General features: G+C 38.9%; 1 protein-coding gene across 2 annotated transcripts in view; it reads right to left on the reverse strand.

Moving 5' to 3' along the window:
- The window catches only part of Rnf19a (ring finger protein 19A, RBR E3 ubiquitin protein ligase), a 37,469-nt gene that overhangs the window by 8,424 nt on the left and 6,279 nt on the right, over positions 1-22,766 (reverse strand). For both annotated transcript variants that reach the window (XM_051202738.1, XM_051202740.1), the window contains exons 2-5: positions 14,518-15,281; positions 7,523-7,731; positions 4,239-4,383; positions 3,098-3,260 (exon numbers count right to left, since the gene is read on the reverse strand). In XM_051202738.1, the coding sequence (XP_051058695.1) occupies positions 3,098-3,260; positions 4,239-4,383; positions 7,523-7,731; positions 14,518-15,113 (1,113 nt within the window). In that variant the 5' untranslated portion in view covers positions 15,114-15,281. The remainder of the gene's footprint in view (positions 1-3,097; positions 3,261-4,238; positions 4,384-7,522; positions 7,732-14,517; positions 15,282-22,766) is intronic.

Below are 22,766 nucleotides of genomic sequence, written 5' to 3' on the forward strand. Positions count from 1 at the left end.
CAATTCTGCTTCTAAGTACCTGAGCAAATAGTTCTACTTTCGATAAAAACCTTTTTGGCACTTTAATACACATACATGCACGCACGCACGCACGCACAAAATTTTAAAATCAGTTTTTGTCCTGCTTTTCCTCAACTTGACACAGCTAGAGTTATTTGGGAATAAGGAACCTCCTTAACAGAGAAAATGCCACACTAAGCCAGGTGTGGTAGCACATGACTTTAATCCCAGCACTGGGGAGGCAGAGGCAGGCAATCTCAGGGTTTGATGCCAGCCTGGTCTACAGAGGAGGGGGCCACACAGAGAAACTGTCTGGGAAAATTTAAATAAAAATAAAATTTAAGAAAGGAAGGAGAAGAAAATGCCCACACTAGATTGGCCCGTGGGTGCTGACGGGCATGTTCTTGATGAATGACTGACGTAGGGGGTCCCAGCCCATTGTAGGTGGTGTCACCACTAGGTTGTACAAGAAAGAAGCCAGTAAGCAGAGTTTCTCCAAGGAATGTGCTTCAATTCCTGCCGTTAGATCCTGTCCTGACTTCTTTCCATGACTGACTACAATGAGAAAAGTTAAACCAAATAAACCCCTTTCTTGGCAAGCTGTTTTGATCATAGTGTTTTACTTAATCACAGCAACAGTTTATATCAGAGTTAATTTTCTTTGTAGAGCTGAGAATCACAGCCAGACCCTTGCGCCAGGCTGTGCAAGTGCTCCTGCGCCAGGCTGTGCAAGTGCTCCTGCGCCAGGCTGTGCAAGTTCTCCTGCGCCAGACTGTGTAAGTGCTCCTCCACCCGCCAGGCTGTGCAAGTGCTCCTCCACCCGCCAGGCTGTGTAAGTGCTCCTGCGCCAGACTGTGTAAGTGCTCCTCCACCCACCAGGCTGTGCAAGTGCTCCTGCACCAGGCTGTGCAAGTGCTCCTCTGCCAGGCTGTGTAAGTGCTCCTGTGCCAGACTGTGTAAGTGCTCCTCCACCCACCAGGCTGTGCAAGTGCTCCTGCACCAGGCTGTGGCCCTAACTCACTGGGTTTAGAGGTTAACTTTAAGACTCTTCTGAAATAAACAATTAACAGAAGTCTCTGGTTCCTCAGCAGCCACCAAACCAGTTTTGTTGTTTTGTTTTGTTTTTGTGCTGTCTGGGATCTAGTGTAGAACCTCCTACAAGTAGTTAAGCAGCTACCAAGAAGCTATAAGCCTTTCTATCAAAACTAATTAATAATATTTTTGTTTTTAGATGATATTTTCAGAGCTAGAGGAAATGGCTCAGTAGTTAACAGTACATGGTGCTGCTCTTGCAAAGAACTGAGTCTGACTCCCAGCACCTACATGGCAGGCAGCTCACAACTGTCTGTAACTCTAACTCTAAACCAGGGTTCTCAACCCTCCTAATGTTGCTACCCTTAATACAGTTCCTCATGTTGTGGTGACCCCAACCATAAAATTATTTTTGTTGCTACATTGTAACTGTAATTTTGTCATGGCCCACAGACTGAGACCGCTGTTGTGGGTGATCTGATGCCATCTTCTGGCCTCTGCAAGCACCAGGTTCACATGGTACACAGGGACACATGCAGGCAAACACTCATGTCCATGAAATAAACACAGCTGTCTATGGAAGAGGAAGGTTCTTACCCTGAGATTAGTAGCACAGCTCAGAAACACAATTAAAGGACACAAAGAGAGACTGTATTGTCTAACAACAGTGGCCATGTGACAACAGTATGGGCTTCCTCTCTTGAGTTGGTGCTTTCTCCAGGACTGAGTAACCCAACTAACTGGCTAGACTAAAATCTATGAGGGACTTCATATACAGAATCTGTTCTCCTGGGCCCAAATCCCTTTTCTAAACCGCAGTGTGAGGCTGGCAGGATGGTTCAGAGGGTAGCAGTCTTTGATGTCAAGCCTGAGTGCGACCTTGGAACAAGACAATGAAAGCAGACATTGATTCCAGCAAGCTGTCCTCTGACCTCTGAGACTCATGTACTCACACACCTACCATAAAGCAAGTAAATGAAAACCTCATTATTTTATCACATGGATTAGAGGTTAGAATACCTAGGGTACTATTAAAACAGTAGGATTAATCAGTGGCTGGATGTGGGGAAACATGCTTTACCTTTAGAAGGCAGGCGCAGGCCAATGCCTATCTCTGTTAGTTCCATGCTAGCCAGGGCTACACAGTGACTTTACAGAGAGACTCCCCCTGTCTCCCAAAAAAGACTAATGCAGGTCTGTAAATCGCCTGCCATAAGGTCTGGGCTCTTCACTACTGATTCTCTATGAGAAGCTGTTCTCTTTGTTCTGACTGTGTTAGGATCACATACTTTCTTGACATCTAATTAATTTAATTTAGATGGCAACAGGGTACTTAGTACTTCATAAATTATCCCATTAGCTCTCCAAATAAGTTACCCGCTTAGCTAATGGTGTAAGATGACAGGGATTAGCAAATGTTGGTGTTTGGATTTCCACAAAAGACTGTTATAACTTGTAACTGTATTCATAAACAGCAGTAATATAATGAAGGTGGAAAAGCTTTGAACTGAAGAGTAAAGACTTAAAGAACTGGTTAATTATTCTTTGCTCGAGGGCATGTGTTATTTAGTCATGAATTTCTATCTTAAAGATCTCACAGAAATAACTTTAAAAGTATATATCCAAGAGAAAAACAGTGTCAATTATCCTTCAAAACTGTAGTGCGGACTGTAATCATTTAAAGAAGGTTGCCTTTTATGCACATATATTTGCTTGCCAAACACTTTACTGTACAATAGAATTTTGTTAGTTTACTTATTTGTCTATTTTTGAGACACATGGGCTGGCTTCAAACTTGCTGTATACCAAAGATGGCTTTGAACTTCTGATCCTTCTGCCTCCACTGCCTGTGCAGATTACAGATATGGGACACTACACCCAGTTTATGGAGTACTGGGAATCAAATCCAGGACTTCCGCCATGGGAAAAAAAAATTACCAACAGAATTACATCCATAGCCCAAAGCTGATGATGGAGAAACTGAAAGCAACTTCTGTATTAAAAATATAGCAAAGACACTTCAGTTCTAAGAAGACACACCAACAACGAAGATGAAAGGGCTTACCTTGCGGCCCACGTACACAGGAATGCCAATGATCATGGCAGGAATAGCAATGCCAGCTATCAGAGCAATCCCTACAGGAGCGCCAACAAGTGTTCCCAGCTGCCACAGTATTTTCTTCTTTCTGCTCCAGGGTTTCTTCCCCCAAAAAGTACAACCTGACGGACTGAGAAGAAAAAAATTATATAATAATGGCTGGGAAACAGTACAAGTAACTACAAGACAGCAAAGCAATAACTACAGACAGGAATGGCTCTCATACTTACTTAACCACCCCCTTCCTTTTCATATTTTAGGTTCATTTAAAAGCCAAAAGATTAAAGAAAGATCCACTTTAAGTTACATAAACAGATCCACTTTAAGTTACATGAACAGGATATTGCTAATTATGATTTAAAATTTATCCACAGTTCTCCATGACCTTCAAAACCTAAGTTTCTGAATACTACACTGATAAGGTATGTTTATTTTATCTCCATTTTAGACACAACATTATGTAAATACATTATAAATTCACTTTGGGGCCTAAATGAGAAAATTCATTTATAAGAAAATTAAGAGCTGGGTTAATTGCATAGAGTAGCAAATATTAGCACTAAAGTTCAACAAACAATAACATTGTAAAAACAAAGGAACCTTTATTTCCTATACTTGACTTTTTATTAAGTATAACTTGGTAGCTTTCAAACTTATATAAATAGCTTATAAATATCAGGAATAAAAATACTTAGGTGTGGTGCCTTAAAACAAAATTGCCCCCAATGGGAGATACACTATTAGGAGATGTGGCCTTGTTGGAGTAAGTGTGTCACTGTGGGGGCGGACTTTGAGGTTTGAAATGCTCAAGCTTCCCTCAGTGTGACAGCCAGTCCACTTCCTGTTGCCGGCAAGATGAAGCTCTCTCAGCTCCAGCCCCACAGCTGCCTGCATGCAGCCATGCTCCCTGTCATGTTCATAATGGACTGAACCTCTGAAACTAGAAGGACTCACCCCAATTAAATATTTTCTTTGTAAGAGTTGCAGTGGTCATGGTGTCTCTTCACAGCAATAAAAACCCAACTAGGACATACTGTTTTCAAAACAAGGTCTCTGATATATGATGTAAAGTCTATTCATACATAAACAGTTCTTTTCATAAGCTTACCTTAGATAATGTAAATCGGAAATTTCTTTCATACACAACCAACAAAACTCACAGCCACAGACAGCACATGTCATGTGATTGCAACTCCCATCATTCATCTTTATTATATAAGCAGCACATCGTGGGCACGGCTTTATATCATCAGCTATGAGGAACACAGACAAGAAAACAAAATGTATAGAAACTGGTTTCCAGGAGATTCGCAGCTCAACACTGCCCAAACAAATCTTTGCAATTTCATTCTTTAAGTGGCAATTTTAGCCTGCTCTTTTTAGTTTTTAAGAAAAAAAAATCATTCTTTCTTCCCTTCTAAGGAAATATACTTTATACTAAATTTTCAGTTTGTTACGTTTTCAAACATGATAGCAAAGCAATGAGAATCAAGATTAATAAACGACCCAGGAGGAGTTCAGAAGCCTGGATGCTGGCTGTCCTATATAGTGAAGAGGCACCACCAGGAAGTGATCACTTCACAGTCACCTAAGGCACTGCACACAAACACTCCCATTTCTATTCTAGTAACACCAGCTAAGAACACTGTAGATCACAGAGAACAACCTTAAGAGTAAATGTAACCATCCTTATCCTCGTGACTGCTAGTAAGCAGTCTCCATCTTTTCTGTTCATTTATTCAAGCGTTGTTGGTGCAACTGCATGTACACTAATGCATTATAAAATGCACAGCAGTGCCAAGTTAAATATGCCATAGTGTCAACAAAGGGTAAGAGGTATACCACCATTCTGAACTCTAGCTGTTCTTTAAATAACAGCCTGCAGTTAATTAACAGTTATCATTAACCAGCTATACTGTCTATCTATCTGCTGTTTAGAACATGTATTTACAACACTAACCACTGAATTCAAGTATTTGTTCCATGTTATTACTTTATAATATTAAGCTAATATTCTATTTTCCTTTCTAAAAGCTTTATTCCCACTGTTCAACTACTTTATCAATGAATTCAAGTTTCCTTATAGTGCTTTTGAAAGGCTAAAGCTGTCTATAACTGAAGAATTAGTAAGGCTAACATTCAGTGTTTTAACAGTTCAAACTATTCTGAGCAAAGCAACAGCTCCAAGCAGTGTAAGACAAAGATAGGTGATTGTTTCTAGAATATAAAAAGTAAATGTATTCATAAATAATGATTTAAATGACCCAAAGAATACAACACTTGCATTATAAATTTTAAACATAGGGTAGACAAGAAAAAAAGCTAGCTTTTATACCTATCAAAAGAAATACTAACCTTGTGTCTCTTTAAGAAGCAGCATACACAAAATTGTAAGCTTTATAGTAAAACACGATTTTTAGATGTTTTGAGGGTGGGACAACTCTAATGCATAGTTCCAGGGTGTGAACTTTGTAGAAAACAATCTGTGTCACACACTATTGGAAAGCTGGACACATGCCCGAACCAAAACCCCCGATTTACCTCCATGGTATCACTAGTTTTATTTAGCTTTATAAGAATTTTGGTTATCTTAAAAAGATAACCAAATTCAAGTCAAATTGATACTACTTTTGCAGAATTTGCTAGTTATGTCAGCAAGGCCATCCAGTATATACACTGGACTATAAACACTCTCCCATGGTGACTACTTGGAGGAAGCCGAATACTTGTTTAGACAACTAAGTTGTAATGTTCATTTAAAAAAAATTACAAAAGCCATTTCAATGTCCCTTCTTGATTTAATAATGGTTTGCACAAGCTCAAATATCTTGTAGATTTCTGGGGGTGTTTCCATATCTAACTAACATTGTAAGATCATGTATGGGGAGAACTATTGCAGCCCTATGGACATAAGCACTGTGTCTTCACTTTTAGGATGAGACAAGTGCCTTGCTCAGGTCACACAAAGGAAGAGAATATGGACCTTAAATTCAGTCCATTCTGGATCCCAAATCTGGTTCTGGGGTCCATTTCTATTACTCTGCATGCCTGTGCATCCTCAAGGGAAACAGCTAATGGCTACTGCCAACTCTCCAGAAACAGGCCCTCCATTAAAGCCCTCTGGGTCCTTAGCTACAATTATTATAATTATTGCTAACAACCTTCGTATTCTACCCCAAATCTTTAGGAGAAGAAACAGAAACAAGCCAGTAAGCAGGTAAGAATGAAGACCCAGGTGTATTAAATGAAATATGAAACCTGAGTTTATTACATGAAATATGAAACCCAGGCATGTTATATGAAATATTAAACCCATATCAAAACTGAAAAGACTTTCTCAAGCAGGGTGAAGTACATGACAGGCTCCCCCCCCTTTTTTTTAACATAAATTTCTATATTTTTACCTTTTTTTCTGTTGTAACTATCAAAACAAAAAACGTTCTAAGGATTAAAATTCCAATAAACAAAGGAAATTCTGTTAACAATTTTTTTACTTTTTTTTAACTATTCAAAGAACATTAAGATATCTGAGATTTTAAAAGATTTTAAACTTTTTAATTTTGTGATATATGAGATACAAGTTTACAAATAGATTCCTAGGTAATTTTTAATTTCCTCCCCAAAGATACCTTGAAGCACTTTGTGTGTCTTCCTAAGTATGATTTTTACCCTTAATCCTAGATTAAATATATCTGAAATTTCACAAAATAATTAAATGAAAAGATTAAACTTTTAATTGTGTGGTCTTTATACAGAAAGAAGTAATTGTACATTGGTAATACATTTCAAATTATTTTATTAAGTGTATTTATAAGTTTTGTATATCATGGATTTATGAATAATAGATGCAGACTATATCCAGTGGTCTAGTACATAGTCAGGCAGTTTTCTTTGTTGTCATTGACAATAAAACCTCTCCAAGCTCAGAACCACTTTATTTATTAAACAAAGATACATAAAACACTTTTTACCTGTAAAGGGTAAATAAAGTAATTAAAGATAATGAATATTAAGTTAAAAATCACAAAGCAATCTCTATTTTTAGAGAAAAAATAACTTATTTTTAAAAATCAGATAGGGCCTGCAGGTGGCTCAGTGAGGAAAGCACCTGCTTCCAGAGCATAAGGAAGGACCCGAGTTTGAATCCCCAGAACCCACACACAGCAGGTCACAGGAGTGCACACAAGTGCAATCCCAGTGCTCCTGTGGTGAGATGGAAGGCAAGGACAGGGGATTCCTGGAAGGTCACAGGCCAGCTAGCCTGATATCACAGCAGAAAAAGCAAGACACCTTGTCGCAGACAATCAAAAGGTGAGTGAGGATCATGATCTCCACTCATTTGCCCACCTTCACACACACGCACACAAACAGTATACAAATAAAAAAAACTACCTGCTGCTCCAGACTCCTGGCTGTAGCTAATGGAGGAAGAGCGTATTGTTCTCAAGCGTAAACTCTGGGCTCTCTCCTGCCGAGCAGCATCACAGGTCTGGTTTGGATGCCAGATCTGTTTACAGTGGTAGCAAAACTCTGTCCCACAGCCTTCTCGTCCACAGGTTAATTTTGGACAGCTGGCACATCCAAATGCTATCACAGCATATCTTGAAAGAACAAGGAAAATGATTTAAAATGTAACACAAACCATGATCAAGTCAGTAAAAACTTAGGAAACATCCAATTAAATGCTATTCAGAAAATATTGGTCAGATATGCATTAATAAATATTATAAACCCTAACCCAATCTCACCAATGTGAGAATAAGAGAAAAATGAGTCAATAAATACCTTTTAAAAAAATCTAAATTCTTTACTTTCAAATTTTAGCCAATGTGAGTGTGCATGTCTTCAATCCCAGCGCTCAGAGGCAGAGGCAGGTGGATCTCTGTGAGTTCAAGGCCACCCTGGGCTACAAAGCCAGTTCTAGGCTAGCCAGAGCTATGTGGGAAGAACATCTCCAACAAAACAATGTCACATAATAATTTAATAAAAATACTTTTATTTGAAATAAAATTGGGTGATTGGGGCCAAATAAAAGACGAGGAGTACATTAATGACTAGTCTTTAATGCCCATTCTCGGAGTAAATAATCTTGACACTTTATAACTATTTAAACTTAAATCTGGATACTGTTAGACATCTGTCCCAGAAAAACTGGACTTTCTTCTCATCAACTTTCATAGCAGATGTATTCATAATAGTCCCAACTGGAAAAAGCCCAGCTGTCCATTAACAAGCAAATGGTTACACTATGGTGCTTACATGCACAAAGCAGAATACTACTCAAGAATCAAATGAATGAATGACACAAGTTACAAGATGAAAAAAATCTCTTAGGGAATTACACTGGTTTAAAAAAGGCCAATTTTAGAATGTTACAAACTACCTGCCTCTTATGTGAAACACTTGAAATTACAAGGTTTTAGAAATGGAAACTAGGTTAATGACTTGCCAGGTTCAAGGAAAAAGTGGAAGGGATGTACACCATTGCTAGAAAATGACATGGGGGATGATTGTCCTTAATTGTTTTAAATTTCAGACAGTATCTTGATAAATTGCTGCCTCTGAACTTGCTATTAGTCAGGCAGAACTTGAACTTGTGATGATTCCTCAGCCTCTTCGGTTAGCTGGTACTGTAAGTCATGAAGGGCTGGCTGTAACTGGCAACATGAAAAATTGAGATATCCGTGACTGTGATGGTAAGCACACAAGCCTACACCTGATAAAAATCCACCACACATGAATGAGCTAGATACATGTAAAAGGGAATCTGAGTAAAGCTAGTAGACTGCGTGTGGTGACTTGAACGGTACATACTCCCCAAAGCCCATAGTCTCGGGCTTTGAATCTTTAGTTCCCAGTTTGGGGTATTGTTTGGGTAGGATGAGGATGTGTGGTCTTGCTGAAGGAAGCACGTCACTGGGCGGTGGGCTTTAAGGTTTCAAAAGCCATGGCGCACGTCGTACCATTCCTATTTTGCTCCTCTGCTTGCCGCTTGCAATCTGAGATGCCAGTCTCAGCTGTTCCTTCCTCCAAGACTGCCCGCTGCCTGCTTCCCCACTATGACAGTGACGTCTCATCCCTGCACGGTGCTTTATCATAGCAACAGAAAAGTACCTAATACAGTCTATGGCAATACCCTTATACAGCAGCAGTGACAACCATGCTACTCCTATTAAGTCCACATACACACAATTACACAGAAGAACTGTCAACATCTACAGCTTTCTAACTCTCTTTGAAAGCAGCATCAAATAAATTTAAATTTTGGGTTTGTTTGTTTTTAAAACATCAAGCATTTCCTGGAAATTTAGGAGAGTTTTTGGTGTTCTTATTACTAGCAATAAAATTCAAGTAGCAATCATAAGATCGGATTTCAAGACCATTTGCATGATTGTGCAAGACTTTAAGAAGCAGGGCATTCCTTCCTTTCTGGTTTACTACTTCCTTAAGCATCCCAGCCTTCAAACTTAAACTTTGCGCCTTGAATTCTATTTTGTTTCTGGAAGAATTTACATTAAAATAGTATAGAACTGACGGCAATTTAAATCAAAACAGTAATTTAACAGAATTTCACTTCCTTGGGTTTTAAGATAACCAAGGAGGGGCTAGAGAGATGGCTCAGCATTTAAGAGTACTGGCTGTCCTTACAGAGGACTGGATTAGACTCACAGCACCCACATGGCGGTTCATAACTCTAACTCCAGGCACAGGGGATTGATGCCCTCTTCTGGCCTCCATGGGTATTGCATACATGGCATTTGCCTGACTAACATGCAGGCAAAACATCCATACCACCCCCCCTTCCCAATACTAATTTTAAAAGCCAATTTACTATAGTCCTGGGGGCAAAGGAAAGAATCTACATTTTTTTTCAACTTTAAAGTATCAATTTTAAAGCCAAGTTTTCCTATAAAAATGGTAATTTCAGTGAAAAGGAAAAAACCTTTTATTCTAAACCTCTTCTATATCTATTTCCTATCTTTTACTAAAGGAATGAAGGAGGTTAGAAGAGTAGCAGAATGTGAAATCAGAGGAAATTCAAAGGCTAAGATCAGCCGGGGGGTTTTAAGATGGCACCGATTGGAGACACAGCTCTGTGGTTAAGCACTAGCTGCTCTTGCAGAGGACAAACATTTGATTCCTGACATCATCTACAAGATGCCCAAACTATGCATACAAGTTTTATGTTAGTGGGTAATGTTTTCTACACAATGCCAATATAACACCTATAACATAAAATATGCTCCTAATCTCTAGGGAGCCAGCATAGACAATGATGTAAAAATAAAGGAACTCTAATGTCCCTTGTAGTTAAGATTACTGCCTATCATCATCACTAACTTACTGTACAGCCAAAATGAAGGATAGACAATTCTTTAGAACCACCATATTTTTCATTTTATTTATTCATTTATTTAGAATTTCCAAGTCAGGGTTTCTCTGTGTAGATTTGGAGCCTGCCATGGAACTTGCTTTGTAGACCAGGTTGACCTTGAACTCAAAGAGATTCCCCAGCCTCTGCTTCCTGAGTGCTGGGATTAAAGGTGTGTGCCACCTCAGCCTGGCAAGTTAGTCTTTCTTAACAGTAGAATTTATTGAATTAGGTGTTCCTATTTTGTTTCTTTTGGTATCAATCTCTCTACTGTAAGGTGTATTCAATTTTAATAATAGATAATGTGGCAAGTGAGTAAATTATCCAAGTATTTTTTGGTTATTTTTTTTTTATAACTACCTTTGTGATCTGTCCTGATTTTGTTTAATATGTTATGTGTGGTGACAAGATATACAGCTGTTTATCAACCAGAAGTTGTGGGCTCTTAGATTTACTGTCTCAGTTTACACTGACCCCTGTTTCTCATACCTCACTAAATAACTCATGTCCTAGGGTTCTATGAAGGATACTCTGAAAACCACATTCTTCCTCCACATGATCTATACAACAGAAATCATTTCTCAAGGTTTGACGTGTTCGCAGGAGCATTAGATAGAATGACTCTTAAAAGGTTAAGGTAATCATAGAGGAGAAAGTGGGAAATACATTTGAACACATAGACATAGGAGACCACTTCCTAAATAGAACACCAGTAGCACAGACTCTGAGAGTAACAATAATAAATGGGACCTCCTGAAACTGAGAAGCTTCTGTAAAGCAAAGGACATGGTCAACAAGGCAAAACATCTCCCTACAGGAAAAGATCTTCACCAACCCTACATCTGACAGAAGACTGATCTCCAAAATATACAAAGAACTCAAGAAACCAGAAATCAAACTACCAAATAATCCAATTAAAAAATGGGGTATAGATCTAAAACAGAGAATTCTCAACAGAACAATCTCAAATGGTGGAAAGACACTTCCTCAGAAAATTAGGGACCAACCTACCTCAAGACCCTGTAATACATCACTGTTGGGCTTATACCTGAAGGAGGCACATTCACACCACAAGGACATTTACTCAACTATGTTCATAGCAACATTACTTGTAATAGCCAGATCTTGGAAACAGCCTAGATGTTCCTCGACTGAAGAATGGATAAGGAAAATGTGGTATATTTACACAATGGAGTACTTACTACTCAGTGGTTAAGAAACAGTGACATCCTAAAATTCACAGGCGAATGGACAAAACTAGAAAAAAACATCCCTAGGAAAGTAAACCAAAACCAGAAAGACAAATATAGTATGTACTCACTCATAAGTGGAAACCAGACATAAAGCAAAATATACCCAGCCTACAATCTATAACCCCAGAGAAGCTTGAACCCTCTTCCAGAAACAGATGGGAGTAGATGCAGAAATCCACAACAATTGCGCCAAGCTTCAGGAGTACAATCAATGTGAGGGAGGAGTAATAACATGAACAAAGGAATCAAGACCTTGATGAAGAAACCCACAGAATCAGCTGACTCAAGCTAGTGAGAGATCACTGACTCAGGTCTGACAAATGGGGAATCTGCATAAAACTGAGCTAGACTTCCTTAATATAGGTGACAATGGTGTGACTGGGACAATATATGAGGCCACTGGTAGTGGGTCCAAGATCTAACACTAATGCACAAACTGACTTATTAGTGGAGCCCCTTCTATATGGAGAAATACCTTACCCAGCCTAGACACGAGGGGGTGGTAGTGGGGTAGAGAGATGTCTTGGTCCTGCGTCAATGAGATGATGGGACAGACTTAGTAGACTTCCTAGGGGAGGCCTTACCCTCTCTGAGGAGCAGACGGATGGAAGGAGTGGGGGAGTGGGAGGAGAGGAGGGAGGGGGAACTGGGATTGGAATGTAAAAAATAAATGAATAATTTAAAAAAGGGTTAAGGTAAAAAAATGCCTTGTCCACCTCAAAGTCTAATTTGAGGAGAACCATTTCTACTTCTGTGCAGTGGTGCACAGGCTCAGGAGTAACACAATCACATTTAAGCTCGGAATACATCTAAATAGAGTACAGGTTCTAGCTCAACTATCTGAAAGCAATGCTCATTAATACTGTTTTCTAGACACAGAGTGTAACTCACCATCAATGCCATTACACCTGAAGCTCAGCTAGCTCTGGCCCACCCTGTGTAAAGAGTTACCATCTTTTACACACACACACACACACACACACACACACACACACACACACACACACCTACTCACCTACTTTTATTTTTAGGCAGGGTCTTATGTAGCCCTGGCTGGCTTTGAACCTACTATGTGGCTGAGGATGGTTTTGAATTTCTGATTGTCCTGTCTCCACTTCCCAAGTGCTAAAACTGTAGGCATGCACCCACATGCTCAGTGTATATGGCACTGGGGGGGTTAGACCCTGGACCTCATACTTGCTCAGTATGTGTGAAGTAAATGCACTTCAGCCACTGAAGGACAGCTCTAACCCTTATAATCTTCAATGGACACTTTTGTTACAAAAGAAACTCAGTATCAGTAAGCATAATTCAAATCTGATACTAGATTGTATCTGAGACTTACACAACTAATGAATTCATGAATTATTAAGTAACTAACTTTTTTATGTTTATTTTTATTTTATGTGTACTGGTGTTTTGTCTGCATATAGGTGTTGGATCCCCTGGAACTGGAGTTGTCTATAGACAGTTGTGAGCTAGGAATTGAACCCTGGTCCTCTGGAAGAGAGGTAGTGCTCATAATCACTGAGCTATCTCTCCAGTCTCAGGTTTTTAATATATTATGTATATAATATATTATATTATTCAGTAATCCTTGGTAGACATTGTGTGTTCACTAATTTGCCCAGATGGGAAATACTTCTAACTTTTTCAATTTAAAATTAAAAAATATAGAATACAGACTAGATGCAATCTGCAAATCAACAAGTTTTAAAAATTAGATTCAGGCAATGAATTCTGAAACTTTAATTTTGTAAACTCACATCCTAGCTTTCCCTGGATCTATAATCAAATTATATAGAAATTCAGGGTTTTCATAAACACTATAAAATATATGGGGTACTAATGGTATGTTAAATTTTACAGTCTTTTTAGTAGTTTTGTATGTATTTTATGTGGTATGTGTAGGGTATGTACCCACAAATATGTTGGAGGAACACACATGTGAAGCCAGAGGCTGATTACAGCTGTTTACCTTCAATCACTCTCTACTTAATTTAGCTAAACTAATTTAGCTGGCAACAAACTTCAGGGACCCCCTGTCTCTGCCTGCCCCCTAGCACTGAGGCCACAGCTATATCCACCAGGCCTAGCTTTTTCACAGATTCTGGGGATCCAGACTTAGGTCCATCATGTTGCAGAACAATCATTTTACCAACTGAGCTATCTCCCCACTGTGGGTTTTACTAAACAGGGCACAAAACTTACAGGGCGAATATCTGGTTACTCTTAGTTCTGACCAATGCACAACACCCAGGCTGCAGTTACATAATAATCAAATACAAATGCTGAGGGAATGACAGTCATTTAGAACTTGAGGAAATAAATTATTTAACTCCTGTGTAGCAATACTTGAGACCTGAAAATGTTCACATATGAACACAAACACACTGACCATCTGTGGTATAACATTCCTTTCAAAAGGGTCATTTACTTACGGCAACAAATAACCCTAACACTGAACATTCTGTCACCCCCCCCCAAATAAAAACTGCTCATGGATGGGGAAATCCAAATATGCTTGTAATGCAATCCTGTTCCTACCATCTTACTAGTAGCTGTCTTCTCAAAGTGCAGGTGAAAATTTAACAGAGACAACATAAGGATTTCTGAATTTGAATACTTAAAGTAGTATATACCCAAAATGTGTGTTCTGTAAGTTATTTGGCATGTTAAGACTGTTCTTTAGACTACAAGAAAATTCTTAACTTTCTCCCCAGAGAAAAACAAATTAAGAAAGCCAAACGATATGTTCTCACCCACAGTCTGGAGCTGGACACCACCGACAGTCAGGATCTGCAACAAGCCACCGTCGAAGCATAAATTCTTCATATTTTTCCATTAAGATATCATCACTTAATATCAAGCGAATGTCATGGGGATTAAACCGTTCGGTACATTCCGGACAACTGATGTTAACTCTACTTTCAGAGATTTCTATCCTTAAGTACTGTCGTAAGCAATCCACACAAGATCTATGATGACATGTCATTATATCAGGAAATCTGTCTTTTGAGTGCCGTAAAAGGCACAGAGGACATTCTATAAAGTCTCCAATTTGTTTGCTGATAGAAGTCAATCCATTGTCAGAAGAGGTATTTGTAGAGAAAATGGAGTTCTTATCAGTACACATCTCAGAATGTATACTTTCAATACTTGCAATTCCATCCACTCCGCCATTGAGGTCCCTTGATTTGCGCTTGGTGTCCTTTTTCCTCCGAAAGAGAGCGCCTATGGAAATCCTCCTCTTCTTAGGTGCCTTCTTGACAGAGGGCAAGCTCACAGATGAGGCAGAGGACTGGAGATCTCGATCTGAACCCATCTGCCCATGTAAACTCATGTCTAAAATGCTCATTAGAGTTGAGGTGGGTCAGTGCTCATACACAGCCCTTCATTATACTTAAAAATAAAATTTATTGTTTGTTCTTGTGTTCAGGTTAAGTCATGATGTAAAATAATCCTGTTGGTTCCTTCAGAAAATCTTGAAAAAGTTCAATTAGAGAAGAGTGTTGTCACAGATGTCCTAAAAAACAAAAAACAGTTTAACTGTATTTTTATGTGTATATGTTTTCATAATCTTACAGGTTCTCTATTAAAGTTTTAAACAAGTAGGCTCTACAACCATTAGCTTAAAAATTAAAATCATTAGTCTACATGAAAATATACAATGAAAGATGAAATAGCAACGAAGACATTCCTTACTCCTAATAAAAGATGTTTTACACTTGAACCAAAACAACTGTTACAAAAGTCTTAGATAAATCTCAGTACTATCACTGACTTAAATAATTCCTCACCGACTTTAATTTGTTTTTAATTAGAAATAAAATGCACATGCAAACACAAAAAGCTAAGAATAGCTTATATGATAATCATGAAGAAAAGCATTCTACGGAGAGGGTCTCTTACATTCCAGAAACAATCATTTACTATAATTTCATAATTATGGCAATGTGGTATGTTATCAGGATGGTGACAGACCAATGAACAGAACATGGTCTTCTAAAAATATCACATATTAGCTGGGTGATGGTGCACAACTTTAATCCTTTAATCCCAGTACTTGGGAGGCAGAGGCAGAGCTCTCTATGACTTGGCGGCCAGCCTGATCTACAGAGCAAATTCCAGGACAGCCAGGGCAACACAGAAAAACCCTGACTCAAAAAACAAAAACAAACAAACTCTCACCTATTACATTTGATTTTCAACTTTGTTGAACACTAAAAATGCCCTTTTAAAAATTATTTGAGAAATGGCTCAGCGATTAAGAGTACTGGCTGCTCTTCCGAGGACCTGAGTTCAGTCCCCAGCAACCACTTGGTGGCTCACAACCATCTGTAATGATATCTGGTGCCCTCTTCTGGCCTGCAGGCAGACATGTAGACAGAATACTTGAGAGGAGATCAGGAATTTGACTCATGCCACAAAAGCCCGATGACCTGGGTTTACTGGAATATATATGGTAGGAGAAGGGAACTGACTCCTGAAAGTTGTCCTCTGAATTTCACGCATACATCATGTCATGTGAACACAGAAACACACAAACAACAATAAAATGATTTAAAAACTCAGTTACAGCAAATTCACAAATTTAACTGTGAAGAAGCTTTTAGGAGACAAAAGGAATATTTCAACAAAAAGATTTCTTATTCAGAACATTACAAGTGCTAATTATAAAATAAAAGATGGCAAGGACAAAGTCCAAGACACACAAGCCACAAACAGCTAATAAAAGAACAGTGTTCAGAACAGCTAAGAGCATCTACAAGTACATAAAAACAGACAACCCAAAAGAAAAACTGGACAGAGGGCATAAAAAGCACTTCACAAAAGATGATCATTCATCATCATTACAACAATACAGACAAGCCACCTAGTAGATGGCTAAAACTCACACTGGTATTTCTAGATGTTGACAGGGATATGGAGGGGTAAGCACTCTCATATTAGTGGTGAGAAAATAAGATGGCAAAACTACTTTGGAAACTATTTAACAACGTCTACCAAACTGGAGCATATGAATACCCAGCATTTTTACTCCCATACAAGACCACACACAATAAAGTAGGAAACATGTTTAACAAAGAATAAGCTTTCATACTAAAAAGTAGACTTTATACAATAGCAGTGAGAAAACATGTAAGTCTGAGAGCCACACAAAGACTCAAGCAGGTGGTTTTGGGTATTACACAAATTTGTCAGACTGGAAACAACTAAAAAAATAAAAACACAAACATTAGATACCAACGTGGTAAATACCAACAAAAGCTGTAAAGGGTTGGTATTAGTTCAGTGAAAGAATCACCCCAAGTACTATGGGGGGGTAATTTAGCATTATTTATTAAACTTTAAAACACAAACTCTTAAGCCCAGATATCCTACTTACAAAGTTTAAGTGAACTAATAATACAAATTGCAAATAAATCTACCTATTGCTATATAGTTGGTAAAAGATAAAAAATGCAAAAACAACAAAATCTCCATGTAAAACCAAAAAATAACATTTAAGCCTTAACACTTGGGAGTGGAGGCAGGCAGGAGTTCCAGGACAGCCAGGACCACACAGAGAAACCGTCTTGAAAAATCAATCAATAAGTAAGTAACATTTGAGTATTCAACTGGGCACTTAAATGAACAAACTATAATCCAAATATAAGCTATGAAAAGACTCATACAGAATGTTGGGAAATGACAACTGTATGGTACTCTACCTGGTTGGTATGAGACAGTTGTAGAACAGGACACAAATTGATTTGGCTACACCCTCCACTTAACAACCACTAACACTACAGACACTTCCTTAAACACACTCACTTAAAAGCAGATTCCTATAGGTTGACTTCTGCCACCTCTCCCCAACTGAAACCATGTTCTGTTTCTCATTATGCTATGGAGACAGTAAGACATTTTTATGTTCTCCAAAATTATTATTTATTTAGTTTTATGGGGTTTATTTGTTTGTCTTTTGAGACAGGGTTTCTCTGTGTAGCTCTACCTGTCCTGGCCTCAAACTCAGGAGTACTGGGATCAAAGGTGTGTACCACCTTTTGTTTTTGAGAAAAGGTATCACTATGTAGTCCTGGCTGTCCTGTAACTCACCATGTAGACCAGGCTGGCCTTGAACACACATATATTCACCCACTCTTGCCTCCCAAGTGCTGTGATTAAAAGTGTATGCTGCCATACACTGCTTTTTAAAAAAAGTAGGTGTATGTTAGTGTAACTGTGTAGGGGTGCATGCATGTATGTGCAGGTGACCATGGAGGCCAGAAAAGGGCACAGATTTCCTGGAGTCAAAATACAGGTAGCCACCTACTTCCTAACATGGATGCTGAGAACATAAATTTTCTAGAAGAGCAATAGTACTCTTAATTGTCAAGCTACACCTCCAGACCTAAGACTTATTTTTTAAAATACACACAATAACTACTCTTTGGAAAAATGATCCAAGGGAATTATTTATAAACACTTGACTAAAAAGAAGGGAATGCTTCAGTAACAAGAACTGTAGTGGAATCTCACAGCTGGACTCTTGCCCTCCATGTACAGAACACTGAGAGTATTACTATTAACAAGATGCACATACTGCCTACGTGAACCTTAGTGATCTTCTTTGTTTTAAAATACCTCAATTTTCACAAAGCATAGAGGCATCACTGAGAAATCATAGTAAATGGTAGCCTAATACAGAATCTACTTAAAAAAAAGAAAAACATCTTGCAAGCCATATGAACAAGATTAAGAAGAGACCTACGTAACAGCAAATCCAGAAGATATAGTCATATGTTTCATCTTATCACCCCAGAAGCAGGCACACAAGCAGCTCGCTTTTCTCCCCTGAATGATTTGCAATTCACAAATTTTTGCTATAAACATTTTTTGTTATCCTCATTTTACAAATGGAGAAACAAAAATTTAGAAACTATTAGACTTGTTTTCATTATCAGACCTCCTAGCATGCATGTGTGTGTATAGATATATGCGTACACATAGAAAACATAATGCATACTTATTAAATGCCAGTTACTTCAAACATGACCTATAAAGACTAATATAAGGTCCAGTGGGTTTATACAGAATATACTATATAAGAGCCTACGGGTTGCCAGGCACAGTGGCACAGCCAAGCCTTTAATCCTAGCACTCAAGAAACCGAGGCAGGTGGGTCTCTGTCTGATCTACATAGTGAGCTTTAGGAAAGCCAGAGCTACATAGTGAGACCCTGTCTCAAAACAAAACAAAACCAAAATTAAATAAATGTAATTTAATGAATTTTGGGGTGGGGAGGACCTCACTGTGTAACCCTGGCTGGCCTGGAGCTTACTATGTAGACCAGGCTGGCCTCAAACTCACAGAACTGCTTGTTTCTGCCTCTCAAGCACTGAAAAATTTAAAGTAAATAAAACTGTCTTTTGCTACTTCTAAATTATTTTTCTTTAAATTTTTGATTCATTCAAAATTTTTAATGTAAGCAAAAGATAAACTTTTACTTCTAAATAGCTACCCAGTCATTTCACACTAACCATTAGTACTGGGCTCCTCTCCATCCATCCAGCCCACTGAACTGATAAAGCGCACCCTGCAGCATGAGTCCCCGGCGACTTTGTTTCATCACCAAACAACTTAAAAACGCATTTCCATGTATCCCTACTTTAGCTGTTCACTTTTTGCTTGTTTTTTTTTTTTTTTTTACATTGAAAACTTTGCTCCCTTTTATACTTGAAAACATTCAATATTTACGTTGTCCAAATGTGAGATTTTTAATTTGATATTTTAAAATATAGAAGATTTGTCACATTTATGAAACTCCTTTATAAATTAGTGTAGCACTTCTTATGCTTACAAAACCCATTCAGAGGGACCAATGCGATGGCTCAACAGATAAAAGTAGTTGCCACCAAGTCTGAAAACTTGAGTTCAATACTCCAAGCTATTCATGCCCAGACAGACATGGCCCACCCCCTTCAAAAAGATGGAGCCTGTTTGTGGTGGTTTGAAAGAAAAGGGCCGCCCCCACAGACTCACAGGGAGTGGCACTATTAGGAGGTGTGGCCTTGCTGAAGTAGGTGTGGTTTTGTTGGAGCAAGTGTGTCACTGGGGGGTGGACTTTGAGGTCTTATGGCTAAATCTCTCCCTGTTGTCTTTAAATCAAGGTGTAAAACTCTCAGCTCCTCTCCAGCACCACGGCTGCCCCCATGATGCCTTGCTTCCTGACACGATAATGAATTAAATGTCTCAACTGTAAGCCACCCCAAGTAAAAGCTTTCCTTTATAAGACCATGCTGCTGCCATGGTCTCTTTGAAGGAATAACTAAGACACTTATTTTCCGTTTCTGGGGCTCTTCATTTCTTCCTGTGCAACACTTCCATCCCCCCAAATGTGTTATTTTCTTCCCACAGCCACTGCCCCCCATCCCCATCTTTAGTACTTCTGGTGTAGATCTCACAGCAGTAAGCCATTTTCACTAATTCCCCTATAGGCAATGTGATTTTTCTTTTGGTTTTATTAATTTATATCTTTGGTATTAAGGATTATATTGGTTTTCTTTCCTGTTGCTGTAATAAACACTGAACCAAAAATCAACTTCAGGTTTATTATGGGTTCACAGTTCCAGAATACAGCTCATCCAGCAAGGCAGTAGCTAGTGTCTACATACACACACGCTCACATGCGGATACAGGTCGCATTGTGTCTGGTTAGGAAAATGCCAGTGCACCTATCCAGAGAGATGTACCCATGATGACTCCAAACCAAATAAAACTGGTAACAATGATTAATATGTGCCTAAATCTGTTTTCTTTGTATTAATCCTGTCTGGGACTGACTGAACTTCTTCAATTTTAAGTTAATTCAAACAAATTAAGAAAACACTTCTAATGTTTTCAACTCTTAATATTGTGTCTCTCTCCTCTCCTTAGGGAATTATAATTATATATTTGACAACTTTGTCCACATGGCCAAATATGCTTATTTTGAGCTATTTGATGTGAGTGCTGGGTATCAAACTCGGGTCCTCCGGAAGAGGAGCAGCGCTCTTAGCCCGACCCTAGATTGCTCCAGCCTGAAATGGCTTTCCTCACCAGTATAGTCACCCACTTGAAAATTTGGAATACATTATCAAATATACATTTCTTTAAAATAAACAGACTTTTCAGTCTTCTTACATCTACCTGACTAGACAAAATTCTAGTGATCTAATATTAAAAATGGAACAAACACTTTCACAACATTACTTCTAAATATGGGAGAAAGGGACAAATCATTAGCATGGAGAAATACCCATTTTCAACAGTCCACTCCAGATTTGAAAAGTACCATTTTCCAAGGCCATATATACACCTTCAACCCTAAGACTCTTTCTATGGTTCCCAGAAGCAGAAACTACAAGTTCAGAATACACTATTCCCACATGCCAAAGCCTCCCAAAAGAGTTGTGTCTTGAACAGCTTCACACCACCTGCCACATTCACCTACTCAAGCCCCGAACTTTACTGGGAAGTAGAGAGGAATGGTGCTCTGTCCTTTTAGTCGAATGCATTATAAATAATACATGTTACCTGATCAATCAGAAACCAGCAAGCTGCTATAAAAGGAGGTAATGCTCCTTCAACTGTGAAAAAGATTAAAAACATAATACTTTTAACTATTGACCCCTGAAAGGCTTTAACCTAAACAACAGTTTGAAAAGCAGCCATTGAGAAACATAAAAGGCCTCCTAAGACAGGAAGACATTTAACAGGTTCCAACACCCTGAACCACTTCACAAAAAACCATCTAGGGCTGAAGGTAGGAGTAGAGGCAGGTCTAGAGATGTGGTTTGGGAGTTGTTACAGGGGTGATGTGTAAACTCAGGAGCAAGGATGAAATCACCATGGAAGTAACTATAGAGGGGTAGGAACAGAGGTAGGTACAGGAGAGATGCAAAGGAGAAAGGTGCAGGGGGATCTTTTAGAAATCACGCTTTAAGGAGCGGAACCGGTTAGCTCATCCCTATCAGCAGTTTATCTACCCCCCCCCCCATATCAACTACACTTTAGAAGTGAAGAGCAAAAGAAACAGGCAAGGAATGGAGAAAAGACACGAAGGAGTGAAAGTTGCAGAACACATCTTAAGGATATGGTCTATTTCATAAGCCTGCTGAGGCTAGAGAGTATTAGTATTAACACACTTCCGCTGGCAGCTCTAAGAAAGGATTAGAATGGCACTGTTAGCACCTAATAATCATGATGCAGGTCAGAAAGCAAAGAAAAGCTCCAAGCTTTGGTGTATTGACCACTTCTGATTATATATTAGTTTCCTGTGGGTGCTGTCAACAGGAATTTACTTTCTCAGTTCTGAGATTACAGGCAGGGCTATGTCCCCTTCTGCAACTCCGGAGAATACTCTTATTCTATGCTCTTCCAGCTGACTTTGAGCAATCACTGGGTTTTGGTTGTATTACTCCAACCTCAGTCCCTGGTTACACGGCCTCCTCTTCCATGTCTTCTATAATTTTTGGTGTTTCCCTTGTAAGGGCATCTGTCACTGGACTGACACCACTGTAACTGATTAAAAACCGGGGCGAAAGCAGGGTTTAGAGGAGGTAACGGGGCACTCCATTTACAGTAATCTCACTGGGATTTCTTCTGCTCTGTATCAAGCCTTGGGAGGACAAGGTACTACTACTAAAAGAACTCTCTTGTCTGAATGTCCAGTGTTGCATATGCCTAATTAGTTTATGCTAACCTGGTGCCATAAAGGACAGCACTCTCCCTCACCTGACACGGAGAGAGAATTTGGCACAACACAAAGCACAACAGAACCCAGAACCCTTCCCTACAATGCAGCAATCCAATAGCGAGCACCAATTCTGTATCTGACTTCAAAAGACAGGTTTAAAAAAAAATACTATCAAGATGACAATAAAAAAGACAAACAATCTCTATAGGGAGGGTTATGCCATACAAACTATTCTTGGAGGTACATTCTACTGTGAAAATGAAAGACCATAAGTCACCTGTTAATCAT

This window comes from Phodopus roborovskii, unplaced genomic scaffold (assembly GCF_943737965.1).
Source record: "Phodopus roborovskii unplaced genomic scaffold, PHOROB, whole genome shotgun sequence".
Lineage (NCBI taxonomy): Eukaryota > Metazoa > Chordata > Mammalia > Rodentia > Cricetidae > Phodopus > Phodopus roborovskii.